The sequence below is a fragment of the Melanotaenia boesemani genome, chromosome 21, assembly GCF_017639745.1.
Source record: "Melanotaenia boesemani isolate fMelBoe1 chromosome 21, fMelBoe1.pri, whole genome shotgun sequence".
Taxonomy (NCBI): Eukaryota; Metazoa; Chordata; class Actinopteri; order Atheriniformes; family Melanotaeniidae; genus Melanotaenia; species Melanotaenia boesemani.
This window is the reverse complement of record NC_055702.1, coordinates 14,286,462-14,310,926: the sequence shown is the minus strand read 5'-3', so window position 1 is coordinate 14,310,926 and position 24,465 is coordinate 14,286,462. Positions and strand designations below refer to the sequence as shown.

Genomic DNA, 24,465 nt, shown 5'->3' with positions numbered 1-24,465 from the left:
ATACAGTATTTTACAGGCTAGTGATCATATGGAATTTTATCAGGCTCTATGCTCCCATAAAGAGCTAAAAAAAATAACCAAGGGACATTTTTCTAACTCAAAATTTTTTGGGGGTTTTCAGTATTTTTTCAGTATGTTTTGTTCTCAAATGCCTCATTTGAAAACCTGCCCAAAATCATCTGTGGTGGCAAAGTAAACAAGGGGTAGAGGGGATGGAGGCCAAATAGTGGAAATTTCTTGGCTTCTACTGTGCATAAGCTGAAAAAAAGTGTATGTGACAGAAAGACCCCACAACTCATTTACCAAGTTGCATCTAGACCGCATGTTTACTTCCATTAATAGTTAGTAATTGCTTCTGTGACATGAGTGTTTGGATTATGACTGAGACATTACTGAAGCAGCAAGAGAAAGTCCTTATTTTTGTGGATCCTGCCCTCTGCTGTCTGAAAATTTCAACACATATGCATAAAGACTGCCCTGTTCAGTGTTAATGGCAGTCATGAATTAGAAGCAAATATTTCAGAATATATTCAGAAATAATGACTGATTAACACTTTTTATTAACATATATAAAAACTCTGTATAATGAAATAAAAAAATTGTTTAAACTGTTTGTTGGAAACAATCCCTAGTCTCACCAAACTCTCCATGTTGAGGTAAGTTGGACTCTGTGAGTAAAGGCCAAGGAGGGAACTAAAAAAAAAAAAAGACGAAAAAAAATGCAAAAATGTTAGCCAAAACATTAATAACATGGCACAACATCTCTGAGATCATGTTATGTATTTTAGGATGCATTTTTGGGAATCAAAATGAGACTCATAAGAAAGAGAACATTCTTCCAGAAGTAGGAAACAGTAGAGGCAGTATCATGCTACGGGGGCTGCCCTGCTGCCTCTGGTGTTGATGCATGACTATTTCATTTGCACATATTTTGGAACATACACGAAACTGTGTACTTGAAATCAAGGATTGCTGCTAATAATTGACAAGATCATTACAAGTATTCATATCTTACTGATAAAACAGAAGTATCATAAGCACCGATACAATAAACTTAGCACATGGCCTCAGTCTATCACAATAGATGATTGTGCCACTACTAAAACTCCTCCTAAAACTGTTGCTCATCTCATTTTCAAGTTTTTCTGGTTATTCTATCTTGCAACAAGGAACTATTTAGATTTTCCCTTGCTTCAGCCTTGGCAAAAGGTTTGTCCTGCAACCTTGTTTAGATTCAGAATAAGGTTTGTGGCACCATCTATAAGCAGTTAACCTTCCCAAATTTATTTCCAGATTAGTTAAGTATCTAACAATCTATCAGTCTGTTTTTCTATTGGTATGCTCTTGTATTTAAAAGATATTAGTTATAATATGACACAGTGGAACACACTTATATGTATGAACACAAACAGCCCCACAGCTGTATAGTGTTTACAATTGAAAGGGAAATAAACAAAGGCACAGTGTGAATACACCCAAATGCAATGTATTATTCTGAGCAGTATCATCACCCACTGCCTGATTCAGTGATTTGTATTTTGGCCACAGTCTGGGTTGTTTATTGCCTTCTTGAATAGTTGGATACTTTATCTAATAATGCTTCAGATATAAGCATAGGCAATGCCTCCTCATTGTCTGGGTGCTTTGCAAGTTTCACTCAATCTTTAAATAGTTTAATGAAGCTTAATTACCCTGGGGATTCACAAAAGTGGTTTGACAGCAGAATTTTAATTTTCAGACAATATGAACACACTGTAAGTCAAGAACACAAAGAGTATGATTTATAAATTCATAAAGAATTTATTATGGAATTATAATACCCTAAATGTAATCCATCAGTATACAGAATTACATACATCTCAAAGAATCAATTGATGTACAGACAGAAATACTTAAAAAGTATGAAAGCATTAAAGTATAAAAACCCTTCAAGCTGCTTTACTGGATTTAGAAAGTCCTGAGACTGTTCATCTAGCTAGCTACTGGAAATAAAACACTGTGCTTCGACTAGCAGCATTCAAGTCAGTTAAACTATTATTCTGAGCAACATAAACCAATGCTAAAGCAAATCAAATTCAATAAAATAAGAAGAAGCTGAACGACTGAGGCGACCGTATCTATGATCGATGACTGCTAGCACTACTGGGATTTTCTTAGATTTCACTTTGAATGATCCAATTGTGCATAACTTTTAGTTGTAACCATATTAATAGGTTTTTTGTATATTTTTATTCAATTAAATAATGTGTGCTTTTTATTTTTTGGAAGGATGGATAGACATTTTTTAAGCCCTTTTTTTTAAAAATTGGCAGTTGATATTATTTCAAACCACAGCAAATTTCACACAGACAAACTCTTATTGAGTGTTATCTACAGTATAGAGAGGGTGATATGACACTAGGGACTATATATGTTTAAATTTAACCTCTTAAAGAAAAAGACTTCAGGAAAAACAAACAATCACCGGTCAAAAACATAGATAATGTTTCAGAATTGCATTAAAGTGCAAAACTCTGTAATGCTATGCATCTGCACTGGTGCAGTTTTCAACAGGGTTAACGAAAACAGGAACACGAGTGTTGAAAAGACAGCAAAGAAGGAACGTTTAGGATATGAACTACCTGTGGAGCAGCGTAATTCTATCTGTTCACTAGTTATATTGCTCCTTATTACACTGTGATGCCTAAAGTCACAGCAGTGCATAACTCGTTGCTTAATGCCAAATAGAAAAAACTTTGTGTAAAACATACAAACAACACACACATTTTACTGAGTTAGAAACCCACAATCTTTTAAATAAAGGTAGAGTTCTTATGGACATATCTGGGGATAAATACAAGGCAGGTTTAAAATAAATAGTCAAAAATATACTTTAAAAGCCTAAAATATGTCATTGCAATATGTTTAAAGACCATATATTTAAGTCTTTCTTTTTTCTGTGAATTTAATGTATCCACACTGACCTAACACCCCTAGACACATACAATAGGTCCAAAATGTGGCACAAGAACCTGATATGACAATTTTAAATCATTGTGCTCAATGCAAAAACAACAATACTCCATTGTTAAACCTCATCTAATGACACAGGATTGATTGTTTTGCTGTAAACTGGTCTTTCCACTATGTAGTGAGGAACTTGACAACGTGCTGAGCAGTTTTACACTGATCATGCTGTGCTAGGTCTTTGAATTAATTTAAATTTAATTATTTATTTCAGATTTATTCTCGCATAGTGGCTTGAAGCTATCTTTGCATGCAGCTTTTAAACAGTAAAAGTATATTGGCAGGTTATTGACACTTTTTTCCTACTAATAATTTTCTCACTTTGGGCACCATGAAAAATAAATTTTAGACTGCCAAGAACATTAATGTTACGATTTAGTTTAAAGACGACAACATAGCCACAGGCTGCAATGACTGGGACTGAGGCAGCCGCATAAACTTAAGCATTTTTGGATCTTAGCAAGCTCTCTAAAACATACTATATTCAGAAACTGCTACACTGCTAGATTTATACAACCGCAGCTGCACACAAAGTGACTGACTGCAAATAAAGACCTTTCTAAAGCAGTTGAACATAGGTGCAAAAATAATTTAAATTAGAAAAGCTATTAAATAAATTTTGTTACAGGCCACACCACTAACCACTGCTAAGAGAGTTGCAAATTAAGTTCTATTTTTGGGTGTTGGGGTCTGAGCAGTGGGGAAAATTTAAGACCGTGCCGTCAAGTTGCACATTTCTACGTCGTGTCATTTTTGCTGTACAAAACAATTTTAGTGGAGAATAAAACCAGAACAAAAACAGAAGAGGTCCTTGTTGCAGCTTTGCTGCTTGAACCATTCACAAAGTGCAAACTAACATGAGAATGACCCATGTGCCGATGAATCGGCACAGTCATCTGAGAGCTGCACGGTACAAGTTGCTGGTTACTTGTCAATTTTATCAGGGGAAGCTAGAGGCTATCACTCCCTGCATCAGGCACTTATACAGTTCTTATACAGTACAGAAAAATGAGTAGCATCATCATGTGTAAGATAACTGGGTTTGATATAGATGCAAATGTAATTTTTATGTAAGAAAATGAGAGAGAAATCCCTGAGAGACTCATACAGATTGACCCCATTTTCAAGTAAGAACTTGTAGCCAATGCTGGGGTTTTATTATCTGCTTTTTATTATTTGTTATGACTTACGTTACTGTAGTATTTTAACAACTGACCTATCTCATAGGTCACAAGTTAAACATACTGGTTTTCTATCATTTTTAAATAATAAGACAATATGACTTTTCCCAGTCTTACTTTGGCTGTTCCATTTGAGTTAAACAAAAACAGAGCTGTAAATATCCTACATCTTTTTAGCTCAACTAAAATTCAACTTTCAGTCGTTTTTTATAGTATAGTTTTCAGTAAGATGGAAATAGGAAGGTCAAGCAGCCACACAGGCTCCAAGGAGCAGAATATGCCTTCAGGCTGCAGACTTTTCTTCCTCTTACTACCTTTAGAGATGTGTTTATGAATAAAATTTGAGAAATTATACATCGACTGGTTGATTCATCAATCAACATATATTAATGTAAAGAAGTCAGTTCTGAATTTTAAACTATTACCGGTTCAGAAACACATCCTTTTAGATGTGTCCTTCTTTAAAATTCTGCTTTTAAACCATCAAGGAGCCTGAACCTTTAAACTGCTTTGAATTCAAATAACAAGGAAAACACAGAGTAAACCAGAAGCACACTGAAGTAGAAAAATTAATACTAAATAGTGATATAATAAGTAACTTCTGCCTCTCAGCTCTTGCGAGAGTTGGCATACCACTTCCTAAGTGCTACTCCACTGGTGCTCGCCACTACACAGAGCGCCCCTCCGAGGCTCCACCAGGTTGGTGCTCGGTTAAAGAAAACAAACTGGAAGAAAAAGGCCAGCACCACATCTACCGTCCTCATCAGGGCCACAGGTCCAGCTTTCTCAATCTGCAGTGCCTTTGTAAGGAAAATCTGGCCAGCAATGCCCAGAACAGCGATCAGCATCAGCACCCAGCGATCGCGGCCACAGGATGGGAGTTTCCACTCCCCGAGGACGGACAAGGTGATGATGCACTCAATAAGGCCGATGACAGCATAATACCACACAGAGAGGTAGTAGTGGACGCTCTTCCCCATCTTGCGAAGAATGACAAAGGTAAAAGCAGCTCCAACAGCTCCTGCAAGGAAAGCAATTAATTAATCAGCATGAAAACACAAATCTGGAGCATAATGACAGTAAATGAAGACTTAAAAGGATAGAAGTTAGTGAATATATTAAAAGAATGAAAGAGATGTGTATAGTCCAAACTTTACTCCATTCTTCTCCACAATAAACTCAGCTATGACAATCTCAGTTTTTGAGAATCAGGGGAACTAACACAGCTGTGTCTATCATAGCCATCACTGTGAGTACAGACATACACATCACTGAGTTTTCATGCCTTTATCTGCTGAACGTTGCACTTGTGTATTTGGTGTGAATACAGGATTGTTCCCAAATGGTGACAGGAAAGAAACAAAGTTGAAAAGAAAACTGAATGAATTGCTCTTTAGTTATTTGAGACACACCTCAAGACGTCTATGTGGCTCCAAAATGTAATATTAGCTAGGTTGAGCATTCAGTCTGTAAATTCATCTTGCTTCTTTTAGCAGACTGTCTTACTTCAGCTTGTTATGGTGCTGATAAAATGTGGAGACTTCTTTGACAAGCTATTTGGCAACGCAACATGAAGGATACCTCTCCTCTGAGAAGAGTCATTATTAATTGGAAAGAGTGAATCCCCCAGCTGAGTCTGTTGTGCCGGTGGGGGGATGTACCATATTCACTTCTCCTGGTTGCCATGGCAATCCTAACCCAGTGCATGAACAAAGTCAAAGCATCATATCTCAACCTAAGTGGTTTCCCTAATTTAGTTTTAACTTTTAATCATGTCACCTGCAAAAGCAGCAATAGTCCCCTTGACGTGGTTGGTGTAATTGCCCTCAATCCCATGGAGATGCTCGCCAAAGAGGAATGGTGGGCGGGCAATGAGGATGACTCCGGTCAGGGTAAAAACAGTGAAAACACAGTCCCAGATGGTGCATTTCTCTTTTAGGAAGATCCAAGCCAGGAGAGAGGTAAAAACGGGATTGCTGAGGGGTCAAAAACAAAGAGGAAGAGAGACAGAGCATGTGACAAATAAACAAGGGTGGGTGAAGAGAAACATATTTGTCTTAGAAGAGATTTTATTGATCTATTTTGCAAGATATTATATGAATAACCGACAAAAGCTGCAGGAGTTCAAGAATTAGACAATTCAAAAAGGACAGAATGTATTTTTAATGTTTATACAATCTTGTTCAATCCAGAAGAATTAAGCTTTTAGCAGCACTCACCTGAACATGATGACGGTGGCATCTGCCAGCGGCATCTGCTGAACTGCATAGAAGAGCATGATCATTGCATTGGAGCCGAGGAAACCTCGAAGCACCAGATAAATACGTTTATCTCTGGGACCAAGAAAACCTGTCCTGAAGGAGCAGATACATGAAGATGATGGATGAATGGATGACTGAAAGGATAGATGACTAGACTGACTGATGAAGGAAGTGATTTAAAAAAATTCAGGAAAGAACGGATGGAGAAAAGTTGAGGGGTCACAAGAAGAATGGCTGAAGAAATTGATAGATTTAAGTGGGAATGACAGTGATTGATGGATGCATGAATGGGGCTGAAATAAAAGAGGAGAGGCAGATGTGTAGTTGATTAATTAAGGTAAAAACCAATGTAAAGGATGACCTGAGAGATGGAGGAGTAAGTAGATGAATGAATAAAAGCACTGGTGGTAATGGTTGAGATTCTGGTTTATCTATGGATTCAAATCTTAAAATGTATTTACTTATATTAGGAAACAAATAATGGCATTTGTGAATGCCAGGAGTTATAAGGGCATAATGGGCATTTTGACAATACAAGCTATAATTTCATGTTAGAAGGTGCCATTCAGAGCCAGTTCCAAATTGGGGACTATACTGTATATTTTTCCAATAACAGCATGAGAGGAATAATATAAATCTCTCACAATATTTTGACAACTTAATGTTTGAGCAGGGAAGCCAGGATGTTTACCTTCAAAGTGGGTGAAAAGGCATGAACAAAAAAACTGTGAATCCCCAGGGAAAATTACTGGCAGGGTTAAGTGCTACCACTGAGGGTTTATGCTCTCAATCTACTCACAAAAACACAGTTTAGGAGCATACAGCATGTGTAGACCTGTTATTAAATCATGCTTACTTGTGGTAGATGAGTAAAGGCACAATAAAAACCATCTGGAAGAAGCAGCGTATGGCGCTGATTTCTATGGCGTGGACTCCCTGGATAGTTTTCACCAGGAGGGCAATGATGGAGAAGAAAACAGTAGACAGGAATGTGTAGAACAAACCCAGACCTGGACATCTCTTTGGTTTTTCTGGGCATATGAAGAAAAAGATTCCAACATAAATATGAGAAGGTGGAATATAAAACAGAAGGCCCAAGAGGAGCATCAACGTTCCTCATTTTAAAAACTGCTAATCATCCTGATACAGTAAATGTAGTACAACTTGGATTTAAAAAAATCTGTTGCAAAAGCCAAAAACAAGAGACCAGCTAACCTGTGGTGACGTATTTGTACAACCTCATTTTGATGTTTGCAGAGAGTGAATTTCAGCTTGAAGCTACACAAACATCTTATGGTATTTGCTTACTTATCCTTGTGTTTTGACAACAGATCAGATTTTGAGAACTGTGTTTATGAAAGTATATCTTCATACCCTTGGAACCAGGCCTTTCTGTGTAAAATTTGCTTGTTCTCCCTGTACATGCAAGGGTTCTCTCCATGTACTCTGGCTTTCTCCCACAGGAGAAACAAAACTTGCAATTTAGGCTAACTGGTGTTTCTAAATTCTCCCAAGGAGTGAGTGTTTTTTTTTTTTTTTTTTTGCCTTGATGTCACTGTCCGCTCCTCCATCATGTCTGACTGTGCTACTCAGATCGGTGAATTCCTCTGTTGTTGGTAGGTCTTTACCAGGGATTTGTATTGGATGACTTGAGATGTTGAGGGTCATAACTTCTGTTTTCTTCTGCCTGATCTTCAGGCTCATCTGGTCTGCAAAGATGCTGAGGTGTGATGTTGTCTCCTGCAAGTGCTGGTGTGTATCAATGCTAAATCACCTGCAAAGTCAAGATCTTCTAGGGTGTAAAAGAGGGTCCATCTGATGCCTCTTCTGTAGTTTGTCACATGACCCAGTCAGTGATGATGTTGAAAAGGGTCGCGGATATGGGGCATCCAAAAGCTGACATTGCTGCTACTAACTTGGCATTTTAGGTTGTTGTAAAAGCTTTGGATGACATGAACAACCTCTGATAATATTCCATAAGTTTGCAAAATAGGCCAAAGGCTGTCCCTGTCGATGGAGTGAAAAGTTTCTTAAAGTCCACAAAACTGATGTACATTTGTCTTTGCCAATCAGTGCATTGCTCAATGATATTTCTCAGAGTAAAATTTTGGTCAGAACATCCTTTTCCTTTCATAAAGCCAGCCTGTTCTTGTCTCAGTTGTTGGTCCACTGCCTCAGTTGGTCTCTGTATAATAACCTTACTTGACACTGAAAATAAGGTAATTCCTCATTCTGAAAATGGTCAGGGCATAATGGTTTGGGTAAAATTTAGTTGTGAGACATTAAGACAATCCTAACATATTATATTTTTGTAATATAAATCATTTAAAATAGTTTAGGTGTACAGTAATAGTTTTTTTTTTATTGACTATAATCTGCTTTAAATAGGGATTCGGGTCTGATTTTGATTTTAAAATAAGAATTTTAAAAAGTTGAAAAAATATAACTAAATATAGAACCTTCACTTTTAAACTCAGTACTTGTGTCCTTACTCACATTGCCATTTAACTTTAGATAAGCAGTGAAATGTATGTACATACAGGGGGAAAAACTACTAACAATTACAGATGGTGGTAGCCTACATTTCTCACTTCCTTGTAAACTAATAGTGAATGGCCTCATTTCTCCATACAAGGTAACACCAGTGGAAAAACCCCGTTCAAATATCTTATTTTCTTACTGAGTTAAGTAGAACAAATACTAAAATCAATTCAGCAATAAAGCTTATCAGAATTATTAATATGTTTGATATTTTTACTCCTTAAAATTCTGAACAGTGTTATCTTCAAGTGAAACAAAAGCCCACGGGTCCTGTGATCCTGTGACTGTAAAAGTGCCGAGTCATCCATCCTCTGTAAGGATGGTGGAAAATTTTAAGCTGGCTTACAGCCGCCTATCAAACAGAAGGGCCACACACTTAGCAACCCAGCTACGCACGAACTCTGTAAAGGAAATAATGAAGAATTTAGCTTAATTACGAACACAAACAGCATTGATTTAATGAAAAAGACCATATAAAATAATTTTAAATGATTTATTTACGCACTTGATCCTGCTTTATAAAATGCATAAACTTTGAAAGTGGTGGAAACTAATACTATAAAACGTGTACAATGTGTTACTACAGTACATCCCAATTTATAGGCTAATACCACACACGTGACTTTTATGTTATCACTGATACGTGACGTAGCACTATTGTATAACATGAAACTAAGCAGGAAGTCACTGACTGGCTGTTAGTTTCTGCATCTTCTCTCCACCATAAAGTTCACTGTCGCAAACAGCGGCATGTGGAGATTATTATAATTACAGTATTACGGTACAGCTCCTCTACCTTCACGTGCGCGTCCTTCTGGGGAAGATGCGTGCCTGCTTCTGACGCATAACGCCGGTAGACACAGCGTTTCCTTCTCGCTGCTTTCCAGTGAATTTTCGCGTCTTCTCGCTTCCCCATTATCCTCAGCATCATCAACATGAAGGGAATTACTTCGCAAATGAACTCTCTCTTCTGTCCGTTCGTCACTGCCGAGTTCGTCTTCATGCTCGTGGCAGCTTTGTTTGTCATGGCTGACAACTTTATGAAACAACACCGCCACGTCGTCCTCTACGGTTAAAGCCCGGTCGTGTGTACAGTGGTTGCAGTCGCCCATGTTAAGATGTGGCGGCTGAGCGGCAGCATGCCTCGGTGAGAACACTGTCCGTTGTCTCTGCTGCTCTGAGAGACTGAGAAGGCAAGGTTAATCACTAACCTTGGTGTCTCAGTACAGACATGCGGTGGTTACTTTACCCACAGGGGGGCAGAAGGGAACTCAACGTATCTCTGCTGGGAAACTAAAACATTAGTCAACGTTCACGCCCCTCTCATTGGGTGTCATGTCTAAACTTACACACATTTGGTAACACAAATATTTGTAGCTATCAAAGAGTGACGGTATGACTATGTTTCATGACTTCTTGCTATATCTCAGTATTTGTACTTGGTTATTAAAGTATGTGTCTGTTGTCCACCTGCTTTTTCATGTTGCTAATTTGGAAGTTGAGCTGTAGGGTATTAATTAATCTTTTTTTTCCCCTTCAAAACAGCAATATTAAGATTGTGTTTAAAAAATAAACAGTGCCCAAACTGTATCTAAATATCATGGAAAAGTATTATCAACACCTAAAAAAGGAGGGGGTGGTAAAAGCAGGTCACAACAGTATTGATAATAACTCATAGGATCAATACGTCAGCTTTACAAAAGTATAACTGCAAACCAAGAAAAATTAAATGAAAAGTCTCATTCAGCATTTTATTACTACTTTACATAAAATACAATGAGCAAGATGACAACTAAAAAGATTACAACTTAACTAACTAGATTAGACTGACACAAGTAAATCTAGTGTTTTGCAGAGTGGCATGTTAAAGGAGTGTTCTTTGTTTTTCTACTATTTCTAGAATAAATTCTACATACTATAAAAATAACAATGAGTCTGCTTCCCTCTACATACAAAAGTAAAATAAATTACTTTACACAGTATTGTAAACACATAAACACTATATTTGGCAAATTGTAGTCAGGGATGTTGTTAAATGTTATCGATATTCAGTTTCCTTTGAGAATAGGAGGACCATATGAAAGCACAGGTAGCATGTGCAGCACAGTGGTTGGCTTTGAGTTGTGGAGTAAAGACAACAATTGTTTTGTCAATGAGGGAGAAAAGGGGTAAGAGTACAGTGAAAGAGAGAGGGCTGGGTGACACAGTGGGATGCTTCTAGTGAGTCATTCATCAGAAACCAACACTATGAGTGTCTATAATGCAAGCATTCAATGTAATTATCTTTCTCAGTTTCTCACAGTGTTTTGTAGATTTTTCAATACACTTTAAGTGTAAATAAAAAAATACTGGAGGAGTGCAAGTTGACTACTTGCCAAGGATGATATAATTCTTAATTTAGTTGAAAGGCTGTATTACCACGTTAGGTCTTGTACTGATACTCTAACCCCAATATTGCCATCTGGTGATTTAAATGTAGGGGGAAAACTTTTTTTTCTTACATTTGTAAAATAATCTTTGTAAAACACTATCAAATGCCACTGCAAGCAGAGTGAGACATGAATCCCTTTAACTTCCAGTCATTCAACAGATATTTAGAAAGCCTTGATCTTTTTAACTCTTGTAAACAACAACAACAAAAATCTACAGGGTGACAATACAAGTGTTCTAAACACATATCCAAAGACGTGACCAAACAAAGTTAAAAACCTAAACCCTTAACCCGAATGAAGAGGGGATCTGGTGGATGTTTTGGACTATATCATACTTGGTGCAGTAGTCCTTAGAGGTTAAGCTCACTACAAATAAGGTATTATTCACAATGACTGCCTTAATTGTAAAAAGAACCATTTCCATTCCCTTATTATTATTATTGTTGTTATTATTGTTATTTATACGAGTGATAATTTCTAATATGATATTATGCCCTCAAACAGTATTTATGAGGGACCAATGAATAGTTGGATGGGTATGAATCATATGTTATTACCTTCACAGTCACAACCTTCCAACCTAAAGAAATATTACAGTATAGGAGATCTTGAAACAATGTGTTAGACAGCACTTATTTAGCACAGTAAAAGTAAGACTGCTATGTATCTGACCAACGACAATGATAATGGAAGAGGTGGCAAATAAGACATGGACAACTCATGCTACCTGTGTGGTAACTCATATCTGAGGCATACTCACTAGATTATATTGTTAACTGTGCATTAGCTTGAATGGGCTAACGACTAGCATCCCTAAGCTAGTGCTGGCTTATCACTGGTTAAATCAGCTAGCTTCATGGGAACATAGCTTCCTGCTACATAACTTCAACCAAGTGCTCAAAAGTCTTATCTTTGGCCCTTTACTCTGCCATATTTACCACAATAATCAAAACCCAAAATACCTTTGATAAAATGGTGTTGTGTTGTGTTGAAGTTGTTTTGGCAAATCATTGTAGCTCAACATCGAAAAGACTTTCTCACCAGTTTCCTTTCATTTTTCACATATCTGTACTCAACAGCTTTACACTGGAGTTAGTTTTTCTGAAATGAATTGTTAAGTAATTCCAAAGAACACTAAGAACGTTTCAAAACTGTACCCCTTCCTTTTAAAAGAAATATTTCTGTCTTTAGCAACATTATCAAATATCTAGACCTTTCCTTCAACTAAGTCCTACAAGAAAAATTAAAAGTAATTTATAGACAGAAATCAGAGTATTCAAGTCTTATAACAGTAGCAAATGTCGTCTGAATGATAGACAAATTGGTGACTTCATGAGTTTTATATAATGAAAAAGACTGAAATTAATTTTTGAAATGGTGAGTAAGGCATTTAAAAAAGTAAGGATTGCTATACTAGGGACTTCTCAACTAGTTTAAACAGGCTACCAAATATTAGATATAAGGAAATGTGAAAAATAGGTTATGTGTCAGACATTTTAAAATAAACTTAATCATAACCAATTAATTGCTTCAGGTTCTCAAGTTCTGTCTTAACTGAAGTAGATAATATTTGCCTCATTTTGTTTACTACATGGTCAAAAAAGTTTGGGGGGATTCAGAGAGGACTGACAAGTCCAACAAAATCACAGAACAAACCATCTGAAAAACAATGCTTCACAAACAAACATTGTGTTTAACTACTTAAATCGATCATGAGGTGCTCATATATCTGAGTTTTTCCCTTGAAGCTGGATGCAAGCAGAAACACCCTGTTGTCAACGGAAACGATAGAAAACCCTCGAGGCGCCTGGATACTCAGCTCCTGAGATGGGACAAACTGGCCCCTTTTAGTGTCCCATTGGTAGACTTGCGTGAGTGAATAATCGCTGCCCAAGATGGCATACTGCCAGTTGCCGACGGAGACTGGCTGGAACACCATGGAGCCACGGGAGGGAAATGTCTGGACCTCCTTGAACATGGCACCGTCCCAGCGCATCACCCTGGAGTCCCCGATGAATCTTGTCAAGCATATGAACAGATCACCTTTGAAAAGGACAAAGATTAGTGTAGACGTTCAGCAACTAAATGTAGACCTGCAGGAGAAAACCTAGAAAACACTCTACACAATTCTAAAATAATTTATTGCTTTTTTTCAAAAGCAATTCAGCAAAGAGCCTCCTATGATTTAATCACCCTTTAAGAAAGAAAAAGTTATAGGACATATTTCATAAAAATGATTTAAGTTATGGTTTTATGGAAGTGACATAAACTTCAAAGTGAACCCTCCCTTTAATATTCCAAGCAATAAGGAACTACTGTATCATAAATTACAGTAAAAATCAAACCCATCAAACAAAATGTTAGTCATATGACACACCTCGGTCTCACTCAATTTGAGTATTAAAATCATTGCATTAGGAGAAAGAACTCACCAATATTACACTGTATAGAGTCTCCTCATAGTTTCAGTTCTTACCTTTTACCCGAAAATGTTTGACAGAGAAGACATCCTCCATGTCTGGTATGTCAGTCCTGCGGTCAAACTTCTTTTGGCTTCTGTTCCACTGGTACACAACAGGCCTCTGAGAGCTGCTGGACAAAATCAGATGGGGTTTGTTGGAGATCTCCAGATATTCTACATCCGTGTCCCTGTACCATGGGTGGAGAGACTGGTGGGAGTAGAAACCATTGCCGTTCCATTTATACACAGTTGTGGAGCCAGCCTGCAAGAGGAACATGTATGTCACCTCAGATTAGTTTCCCTCAAAGCATGTTGTTTTTTTAATATTATATTGTGTCTATTATATAAAATATACATATTTTTAATTAAGAATGGCTTTTAAAGACAATTATTACAAGTTGAAAATTAGTTATAAAATAAACATGCATGTTCCTGAGTGTCCCCCAAGTATATGTAGAGGCATATGCAAAGATTTGGCAATACGAGACCAAGCAGGAGCAGACACGAGACATGTTGCACAAAAAACACCAGACATGTTGACATTATTTACACAATAACACCTGCACAATATTTTGGTATCAAGTGCAAAAGCCTAACTGTTACTGTTCTTCAAGCTGACCATAAATGTCAGCTATATAATGTTTATGTTTCTGCTCCAATCTTTTTTTTTTTTTTTTTTTCAGTGTGGAAAAAGAAAGATGAGGAAAAGGCCCAACCTTAGAGCTATCAGCGATCACAAAGAAAGACTCCCCATCGATCACAAAGGTCTCAATGTCATTGGGTTTGCGAATCTTCAGGATGTCAATATCCTGGATCTTGATGAACTTGCTGGCAGAAGAGTCACGTTTATAAATGTGTGAGCCTCCAAACAACTGGGCCACAATGACAAAGAGGTGGTTGTCAATCACCATGGGCTTGCAGACCACAGTGGAGGTGCCTTAACAGTAAAAACAAAGAAGAAATGAAGATGCACAAGAGAGCAATAGTCAGATAATAATAGTATCAACAGCAATAGAAAGTCATCTAGACTTTGTTTTGCATCAGTAAACAGCAATTAAAAATCTTTGGTCAAAATTTAATTCCTATAAATGAAAAAAAAACAATCTGTTATAAAAAGGACTATCAGCAAAATAATAATAATAATAAAAAAAAAAAAAAAAAAAAAAAACAGATTATATGGAAAAGGGTCTTTGTGATAAATCACCAACATATTTCCTTTTGCATCATGACTAAGTTACTTTTATTGGTTGTTAGTTTGGAGGTAATTGTAAGTAGTTTTGTATAGTTGGAAAATCTAAACTTGTGAATTCTTACAAAGCTCGCTAGATAAATGTAAATAGTTTTGAGATATTTTAGTGAAGAGAGAGAAAATCAAATTCATAATTTTGCATTAAATTATTTAAAAAAAATCTCATATTTTATCTCTTTGATGCCAGTAATACTTTTTAAGAGCATTGGGACAGATACATGTTTACCTTTTAATTTTGTTTGTGACAAATGAGACCCATGCATGTATTATTGAATGCAAAAATATTTTTCCATGTGGGATTTCAGCTTTTCCTGTGTCATTAAACCTGGTGTATTTTACTAGGGAGTCATAAATGCTAAGTGTTATTTGGTATCATCTTGCTCTAAAATCTGTATAAACCATTCTGCATTAATGGTTCTGACATATGCTTGCAAGTTTAAAATGCCATGTGCACTGATGCATTAATGATAACAAATCAGATGGGCTCTCTCCTCTCTTGCCTCAGCATCCACCACAGTATCCATAAATCCCTCAAGATTTTTAGATTTGAATTAATCATGAAGACAGTGTTTAACTTTACCTTAGTGCATCTTAAATTAACTCAAGCTAACAAAATGTGACATTTATTCACAGTGTTTTATGTATGTTTGTTTTATTTTCTTATCTGTTGCACACAGAAATTTCCATGGATTAGCTGAACCTATATCTTAATTTCTGCCATTTTACTGTTTGATTTTGCTTGATATATTAGTGCATACTATATTGTATTCTGCTTTGTTTTGTCGTCTGTGTAGGAAGAATATATTTTATTTGCTTACTATATTTCTAGCTTAAGTATAAATGTGAAGAGTAACTAGTTCTTAAATCTGTAAGTTTAATCAATGAGGAGTAAAGCAAATACTCAAGTTTAAGTAGGTTTATGTGAGACTTATCGATACAATACAATCAAGAGATAGTTCCACTCTGCCTTTCAGTGATGCCATCATGAACGCTTACAGATCATTTGAGGTAGGTAAATTTCCAGTGTGCTGTCTGCTATTCGCTTGTTTTTAAACTCACTTTCAATGGTGTCATAAGTTCTGAAGGTCATTTCAACATGATCCCATTCCAGGAAGCTGCATGTCCCAGCAAAGGGCTGGGCAAACACAACGTACTGTTCGTTACCAAAGGTGAAGGCCTCCACTGAAATCGACTCAAACTTCAGCAGCTGATAGGAGGCAAACTCTGAAAAGTATGACACAACAATTAAATTCGTCCTTTATCTCAATAGCAGTTGATTGATGCTCACAAATTCTTGTCTAAACATGCAGAAAAAGCATTACTATGCATTTTTTTGTCACTTTAACATTAGCTCTAGAATTGTTGATAAGGACAGGAAGGAGATATGAGAGACACTGGGTGGTTAAGTCACAGTGCTACACACTATTTTTGTACGATAAGGGGGCAGACACTAGAAGATGATACCTGCCGTGATGCAGTCAAAAGAATGTGGCAGCAGGTCATTGATCTTTTTCCCTTGCTGAATGGGGGGGCCGCTGCAGTAGATCTGGTCCAGGGTGGCATTGGTATGATGCATCCACTCCACCAACCACTTGAGCTTGCAGTCACAAATTAGATTGTTGCCTCGCAGATCCCTGCATACACAAATAGATCATATTTTAAATGATAATATCAGCAATACATGCCCTTAAAACTAGTATTTTTTGTTATTTGACCAGTCATTGTTCAAGTTCACCTCACTGCTATAATTCCTGTCTCTCCTCTACGTGGTTGTACTATGGCATCTAGCCAAAAAAGCCACCACAAGTGTCCTATCTTCTGAGTACTCTCTGCTCACCACCCACTCATGGTCTGAATAGCTATTAACCTTGGATGAGAGTAATGAATCCACAGACACCGGCATTGTTCCAGCTGGTTATGTCAGCATGACCAAAGGCAGGATCCAGCTTCTTTTTCCATGATAGACCTGTTCATTGTTTACTCAGACGCTCTGGCATCCTAACCCAAGCTTCCCCCTGCTTCTTTTAGACTTGTATCCTTTTATTTTCCTCTATTGTAATTGGAAAGAGTTTTTTATGCTTTTATATCTTTTTCATCACCTCACTCCTTATGTTTTCAGCACCATGGCCTCAAATGAAAAAACAAACAAACAAAGGTATCACCCATCATTTACTGTTAAACCATAACTACCCTAGAAAAATATTACATTTGTGCTATACTCATGCATAACCTTTACTCTGAACTTGTTGAAAGTGTAAGTGAAAAGATAAAACAGTTACATTAAATACATACAAAACACATCACATGTATGCATATACACACTTTGCAGACTCACACTTTGCTCAAAGCGTCCATGCCCTTGAAAACATCTTTGGGCAGCGTCTCCAGGTTGTTGTAAGCCAGACTCCTAATCAGCAAAGAGGAACAAATAAGTATAGTAACTGAATTAGAAGTAGACTGTACCTCTGCAGACAGTAGACAGATCCACTCCTCCATTCTTTTTTAAGCAAGAGTGGCTTGAGAAAGGGCAGAAAAAACAAGCAACCGTGCATCCATAGTAATGAAATCTGATCATATTCACGTGACATAACCCAGCCGTGTAAAATATTTGAATTGATAAATGCTGAATATGATTGGAAATTCAGTTACATGCTGCTTTTTATACATCAGATTTATAGGTAACAGTTGAAACTGGAACACTGCAAAATGTTAAAAGCTGTGATTTGTAAATTATTTTTTATATATGATTTCCTACCGAAATATGCACAAAGTCTGCACATTTAATGAAATGTAGCAGAAATAAATTTTAGAATTTAAAGATTTCAATAGAAATATATGCTAACTTTGTGTTTACTGCCAGCAACATGTTACAGCAGGCCTGATTCGGTGTAGAAAGTATTTCAAAGGTAAATATAAGTAGAGAACTATGGGAAATAAAATTACTTTAGGGATTTCTCATTTTTCAATGGGAAACTAGCAAGAGCTTGGGGATTTTTAAATAGTAATAGTCCAAAATATAAGAGGGGGAATTAAACCAATGCTGAATAGAGAGCTTATTGTGCTGCAATAAAAAGAAATCATCCCATGCACTATGGAGTACTTCTGTAGGTCCAAGCTTATTTTATATGGACTTAATGACATGAATAAACAATATGATAATTTTAAAAAAATGAGACTATGTTAGAAAACATAGAAAAGAGAGGAGGTACCAGCAGGCTTGTTATCACAATGTGGAATTCAAAAGTTAACATTAGTGATGGTATCGAGGTACATCAGTGCACAATGATACAGAGAATATCCAGATAATTTTTAGGGAAGGACTTGCTTTTTTCAGCAAGACAAAACCAAACCAAATTCTGCTTTTAATTAAACAACACAGTTATAAAAACAAACAAGCTTGTGTGACAACTTCTTTAAAACATAATATTTCCACACATTTTTTCATGGTGTTCAGGTGTTTTTTGGAAACATAATTTTCCTATTATTGCTCACTCTGAAAATCCATGCCACTATTTTATCTTTTAACCACCTAGAACACTGCCAACCTAAGTGCTCTCAAGTGAATAGCATCTCTGTCTGACACTTAAGATCAGCCAACAAACAGAGCTCACAGATATGGTTTGTTTCAGAGCTGAACTGAACTCCAAAACAGCACAACAGAAAGAGATGAAAGCTGAATTATTCATTTGAAAGACCGCTGTTCAGGGAAGAGAGACCATTTTTACTTTGTGTGTGTGCAAGAATGCACTCTCCAAACAGATAAGCTAGAACAGAGTTAAAACAAGACTCCTGCCTGTGCCCTTTAATAATGTATTTACTGTAGGGGTTACATTTAAAGTGCCCATACATAGTGCAAATCCTCATTTTGTTTATGTAAAAGTTTTGCTTTTGCATGAGACATGTATATGTTGTGTATAAGGTACATGCTGGAATATTTGCTAGAGACATGGGCTTTAACACTGAACTGTTTAGCCTTCAACCTTTTTGCTCAGCAAAGATCACGGAGAGAGGGGGTGCAAATGTTCTTAAAATTAGATTTGGACTATCAAATGCTGAAAGAAGATGAAATACATCAAACAATGCTCCAGAGTTATGTGTATGGACATTTTATGTGCATTTTATTAAATTGCTGGAAAAAAAGAAGAAATGGAAAGGAATTTTACAGAGAAGTGGCCTGCATTTTAAAACTACCTTGAAGATAGCATTGCCAACAAGTGGATGCAGGGTGCTGCAACCTCATAGAGGAATATTTCTTAGAAGACACATACAGAAAGTTTGGGATTGTCAGAGGTGAAGTTGTAATACCCAGAATGGTACTGCTTCTGTTTATCCTTTAATTCAACAACACCAACCAGAGCTAGCAAGCCAGCCTTAGCACCCTTGCTTTGGAGACTTGGCAACAGGAATGGGGACATGAGTATACTTTATATATATATATATATATATATATATATATAGCTTCAAGAAAAACAGGGAATTTTGGATATAATCCGCTGTCTTGATTATTCCATTCATTCTACAGACCCAGAACATGGTGCTGCCACTACCATGCTTTGAAATTAGCACAGGTTTTGGAACAAGATTAATAATAAAAAACGTCTAGGATTCAGAACAACAGTTCTTGGTTGGAATAATGCAATGAAATTATGCTATTTTTTGTTCCTTAAAAAAAACAAAAAACAAAAAAAACTCTTTGGGTTTCTTTATCTTAAGTTGACTTTTTCTGAAAGAAGCTGTAAAAAGCTACCTGTACATCTATTTATACCTGATGCTGCATGATGCTGCACAAACTCAAAATATGCTAGGAACAACCTGTTGGAGAGTCAGGGACAGATTATAGGTCACCCAGTCTATGGTTACAGTACAACTATTTTTAGACTTGACCTACAAGTCCCTCACGTTTCACAGCTACCTTTAAGCTCAGCACTTCGTTACCATTTACAATTTTTCTATTGTTTCTCCCTTTGAATATTTTTAATAACAGAATTTCTCTTTCAGGAAGTGATGCTGAGGTTCATTTATTGCACTCACAGTATGCTAAATCAGAGTTGTCGACACTTTAGACAATGGTGTTGGCCGGTTTTGGTATTATTTTAAATGTATACTTTAATAATCAACTTACAGTAATAACTGTTATAAGGGGAAAAATAGAGCAAACCACAGAATAATTCCAGTTTACAGTCATATTTCTGATAGGCAATAAGACATTAGGTTCTGCCCCTCTGCAACCTGATCCAGATAACACCTCTAGGGAGTCACCTTGTTAGCTGACCCCCCCACAGCAGTTTGTCTGCCTCTGCATTCCAGACAGAGACAAAGTGATTCAGTGACAGAAAAAGGAAAGTGATGCACAGATATTGCAAACATCCCTCTATATGCTGCTTTTGTGAAAGGCTTTTAACTGGGAAAGCTTGAAAGAAAGCAAAGAAGTTAAATTTTTCCAACCTAACATCTGGAAGACAGAATACTTACAGATGTATCAGAGCCTTCAGGCCTCTGAAAGCATAAGGGGATATGGATGCAATTCTGTTGTTTTCAATGAATCTGTAAATGACAAGTAGTAATTAGATGAACCAGCAAAGATAAACACTGCAAATTATCCTGTATAAATATGACCATATATCACCTGTAGTGACCCTAAAATCTACAACATATTTGCCACAGTGATGTAACAAATAACACAGCATGCAGTACTTATATGAACTGAAAGAAATAATTATAAAAAAAATCACATCAAATGGCATGACACACAGAAATACACGTGTTTTCAGTAATATGAGCTTATATGTCTGAGCTGATGTTGAGCTGGGAGTTATATAAGTGCAGCAAATATCCGGTAATAACAAAAATCCTTCCGTAATTGAGCTGAATAAGTAAAAACGTGTGAAAGAACCTTGTCACAAATCAAAGATCTACAGCTTTCCCCCCTCTAAATTCTATGACTCTTCAGCAAATGAACATAAACCACAGTTCTGGATAAAAGTTTACTTATACTCATCTTGGACATGAATGTCATGACAACATTAGGACTTTGGTGGTTTCTATTATAGATTTAAATATGGTTTTCCTGGAGTAAATACAGGATCAAAATTATGCAACTTATACTTATGTTGCTGTTGGTGTCCATCATTGAGTGCTCCTGATAGCTTCAGTAATTGGTTTAACTGGTTTCACTGAATTGAAAAATACACAATACTGATGAGGATGTCTCAGGAACTCAGTGCACATCAGAGAAAGAAGATTGTAGATTTACACAAGTGAAGAATTGTACATTAACAACCTATCTCATATATTTTGGTCCTGTATAAAAATAGTCATTTTGGGAAAGGGGTCCGTTATAGGATAATAATAGACATTTAATCATAATTCTGTCAGTTCTGTCTTCGTCACTTCAAGGAGACTGGTCAAATAACAAGAATTCAACTAGAAACACAGTGAAGGCTACAAAAAGTATGAAACATACTTTAAACTTCCTATTAAGTTGACAGTACTTTTTTCTATAATTTCCACCTTGTGTTGATTAGAGGAAACATCATTCTACCCCCTAAGGAAAGTGTACAAAGACTGCATTAAAGGCACAGTTTTACCATGACATTCACTCCCTTGATGGTAACATGTAAACTGTATATTTTAACAATTTATATATCAAAAAGAAAATACTCACAGGTATTCAAGGTGTGGTAAACCTTGAAATGCATCCTCATCAATGAGGTCAAATGAATTTGCTGTGAACAACCTGCAAAAAGAAATCCAACAACAAAAATGCAACCAAAACTGACTCCACTGAATGCATCACACCTTTAGACTACATATTTTTAGATTAGTCTCAATCCCATGTCCACTGTCGCACATTCACCATATCAGTAGACTATGTGAGTAAATCTGTGTTTACTTCTAGCTGTAACTTGTAATCCCTCACATTGTCAGATAGATTGAATTGACTAATTATAATAATAAAAAAAATCAATATGCAATTTTTAAATGTGTTTGTGATTTTTTTATGGTTTGCTGAGTGATAGCATTAATCAATATTATGTCATCATATGACATTGTTGGATGAATTATGAAATATTTTGTTGGTTATAATGCAGTTGAACTAAAGGTTTGCAAAGGTTAGCACCAAAATGTTAAAAAAAGAAAAGTTCAATCCTCATTCAGTCATTTAGTCTAATGTAAGAGTAAGAATCGGATGCTAAGACAAATATTTGACTGAGACAAAGTGATGCTTGGAGACAGCCTGACAAGATATGTATTGTGAAATGCAAAAGCACACTTAAACCCCACTTAGCCATTAGATTGTACTTTTGCAATGACAAATTGCTTAATAAACATCGACATGAATAATAACAGTGTTTCTAAATTAAAACATCATCCATAACAAGCTTTTTGGTGTTTTTTCTTGCACTTTACCCAAAACACACATACACACTGTTCCTCTGTAACCAACCCCTGCTGTTAGTTGCTCTAGCCATGTGGTCTATTGCATAATCGTGACACCATTATGGAGAATCCCCCTTAAATCTCCATATCAGCCTCTAAACAGTCCCCTGGGGAGACATGGCCCCACTGCATTGTTCAAGATAGATAGATAGATAGATAGATAGATAGATAGATAGATAGATAGATAGATAGATAGATAGATAGATAGATAGATAGATAGATAGATAGATACTTACAGCAGTTGCAGGTGAGGTGTGTGAACAAAGCTTCCTCCTGTGATTTCATTAAATCCAGACTTGACAAAAGATCTGTATAAATTGAGAAAGAGAGCTTATTTAAATGGAAATCAGATTGAAGAAGTAATAAATCGCTTTCTGCCAGTTGGTAATACATTTGGATTATTGCCTACTTGACACAAATAAATCAAGTGTAAAGAATCCAGATTAGACTCACAGTGAAACGACGTCGGATGGGAAAGTGTGAGGCACGGATCGGACATTCTCACACAGGGCATTGTCTTTAGTGCAAGTGCATCCAGTGGGACATCGGGGTTGTCTGACTCTCCGTCCGTCTGTTAACACCAAGCTGACAGCAGCGACCCAAACCAGGAGCGTCCATCCTCTCCATCCTCTGCCAGGGTATCCCGTTACTTCTGTCATACTACTTCTCTGTACGCGCAACTTGCAGGGCAAATCTGCTAATTATCACAGTCGCGAACACCAACGCTAAGAATTTGGTCGCGATTTTGTTTCTTTTCTTTCTTTCTTTCTTTTTTTTTTTTAAATAAAATTGGAGCAGCTGAGCTTTGATGTGGCTTGTGACTATGCCTCTTGCGTCTCAACAGGAAGGCACCACTCCAGCAGATTTGTTCTGCAAGGCGCAGGATTACAAATGCGGGGCAGACGGGACATCAGACCGGATAACATCTTACGTTTTTGGCATGAAAAAAAAATGATCTCATCCTCGAAAAGTACAAGACGAAAATAAAAAGAATGGAAAAGAAAAAAAATAAAGAAGAAATTGTGCGTTTTTTTATTTGACTGCCTCCAGAGAAGTGGCCTTGTAGACTGTCGCCCCCATAAAAGAGAAAAAAGCCTATCAGAGAGACAGAGAAGGGAAGAAAGAAAGAAAGAAAGAAAGAGATGGAGGAGGAGGGGAAGAGGCCCTAAGGTGCGCTTTTTTATCAGCTCTGCCAGCTATTATTTATGCGCGCTTCAGAGCCGTGCATGGCTAATGGGACGCAGCTATTCATGAGGCTCTGTGCAAATGCACCTGCCCCACTCATTTAAATGCCGCCTCCTTTCTTCGCTGCTTTGGCATGATAATGACATTAACGATGAAAAGAAGATGGGTTTCAAAGGAATAACACAGAGACACGAGACATAGTAAACACAGCACTGAATTAAATTATTTTTTTTTATTATTTTTTAGACAATTAATGATGGCATTCCTTCCTCTCTTCTTCTTCTTTCTTTGGAGACCACACTAAGGCCTTTGTTAAATCCAGTTGAAAGTCATGAAACACTGGACTTTTGTTTCCAGACTGTGGTGAACTTTCACTCCTGCAGTTTATCATAATCCAAGGTCTTTCTTATCTTCAGAATATTCAAATGGAATAATGACCTCTTTATTTTCAATCCACACTTCAAAAGCCTGTAAATCGTTTGTTCCTCAGTAGAGATAAATGATATGAAGGAGGAGACAATTAGTCAGTGTAATTGGGCTATTTGTTCCAAAATAGATGTTCAAGCCTCTTTTTGTACTCCCCCTGTGTTGTCGATTTCTACTCGAGCTATGTGTGTGTGATAATTATCTGGACTCAGTAAGGACAGATGGGTTAATGAATGATTTGCATATTATCTATTAATCAGCCTAAATTAATCTAAAAAAGAAA

The 24,465-nt window shown here is 36.8% G+C and overlaps 2 protein-coding genes across 2 annotated transcripts; both read right to left on the bottom strand.

The window, feature by feature from the left end:
- Positions 1 to 2,231: 2,231 nt before the first annotated feature.
- Positions 2,232 to 10,251, bottom strand: slc35g1 (solute carrier family 35 member G1). Its single transcript, XM_041973058.1, has 5 exons — positions 9,786 to 10,251; positions 7,305 to 7,479; positions 6,407 to 6,541; positions 5,967 to 6,163; positions 2,232 to 5,208 (listed from the first exon to the last, which is right to left on the bottom strand). Exons 1-5 carry the CDS (start codon positions 10,099 to 10,101, stop codon positions 4,796 to 4,798), a joined length of 1,236 nt encoding a protein of 411 aa, XP_041828992.1. The 5' UTR covers positions 10,102 to 10,251; the 3' UTR covers positions 2,232 to 4,795.
- Positions 10,252 to 10,710: 459 nt separating this feature from the next.
- lgi1b (leucine-rich, glioma inactivated 1b) lies at positions 10,711 to 23,416 on the bottom strand. The gene is made up of 10 exons (XM_041973057.1): positions 23,025 to 23,416; positions 22,808 to 22,879; positions 21,796 to 21,867; positions 20,604 to 20,675; positions 17,467 to 17,538; positions 16,596 to 16,765; positions 16,191 to 16,355; positions 14,599 to 14,819; positions 13,898 to 14,144; positions 10,711 to 13,464 (listed from the first exon to the last, which is right to left on the bottom strand). Exons 1-10 carry the CDS (start codon positions 23,228 to 23,230, stop codon positions 13,115 to 13,117), a joined length of 1,647 nt encoding a protein of 548 aa, XP_041828991.1. The 5' UTR covers positions 23,231 to 23,416; the 3' UTR covers positions 10,711 to 13,114.
- Between the last annotated feature and the right edge of the window lie 1,049 nt (positions 23,417 to 24,465).